Source organism: Frankliniella occidentalis, unplaced genomic scaffold, assembly GCF_000697945.3.
Source record: "Frankliniella occidentalis isolate FOCC.00 unplaced genomic scaffold, Focc_3.1 Scaffold543, whole genome shotgun sequence".
NCBI classification, from domain to species: domain Eukaryota; kingdom Metazoa; phylum Arthropoda; class Insecta; order Thysanoptera; family Thripidae; genus Frankliniella; species Frankliniella occidentalis.
Window position 1 is genome coordinate 35,872 of NW_026267659.1, and position 841 is coordinate 36,712.

The window sequence follows — 841 nt, forward strand, 5'->3', positions numbered from 1 at the left end:
ACAATAACTCTACATTATACTATTAAATGTCATGTTCTCAGCAGTTGTCCAAGGGTCGTGACCGTGTTCTTATACCGAATGAATGTCATGGAGGATACGATGAAGGAGATGAATGCACAGATTACGCCCAGCTGCAGTCAAAGTTCTCTCTATAATGTAGTTAACTTGCGTTGAGACGGCTTTCTGGAGACTTTGCAGACCAGGCCTTGCCAGTTCGGCTACAGAAAAAAAAATTCAAATAACATCCCCCATTTTACTACAGCATTGCAGGTATAGTCGGATTTTCTTACCAAGCGGCTGGTTCATGATGGCTTGTGTGAATTGCGATAGATGAACACAGGTGTCCGCAAGGTTACGCAGGTCATTCCGCACTTGAACAGTTTCAGACAATTCCCTTATTACACCATACAATTCCTGTCTTTGAATTTCAAATGCCATTTTGGATGCAGTCAGGAGGGTGCTCATAACCTATAAATGACCAAGAACACTTGACAATTTTCGTTTTCCGTCAGTTGTGTTTTCTGATCATGAAAATTCAGGTTAAAGTCCAAAGTTCAGCCGAATATTCGAACAATTTAAACTTGACTTTTTCAAAGTGTAACAGCTGACACAAAACAAACACCGGACACAGCAATATACCCAAGCCCAGGGAACTTTGCATACTGGTTCCGGCTGCTTAAAGGTCGCGTCTCCGATTGCCGCCAACATGACACATGAAAACTTTGAACCAAAAAAAACATCTGTTGGTCCACTTATGAACACTTGAAAGAAAAATGAACAATTTTAAATCGCTTAAGTGTAAAACTTGTAGGTAAAATAAATCCTGGGGTCTTAATAGGGA

General features: G+C 40.5%; 1 protein-coding gene across 1 annotated transcript in view; it reads right to left on the bottom strand.

The window, feature by feature from the left end:
• Positions 1 to 438, bottom strand: part of LOC127751527 (uncharacterized) — a 9,941-nt gene extending 9,503 nt beyond the window's left edge. The window contains exons 1-2 of the mRNA XM_052275203.1: positions 291 to 438; positions 76 to 218 (exon numbers count right to left, since the gene is read on the bottom strand). Of these exons, the coding sequence (XP_052131163.1) occupies positions 76 to 218; positions 291 to 438 (291 nt within the window). The remainder of the gene's footprint in view (positions 1 to 75; positions 219 to 290) is intronic.
• Between the last annotated feature and the right edge of the window lie 403 nt (positions 439 to 841).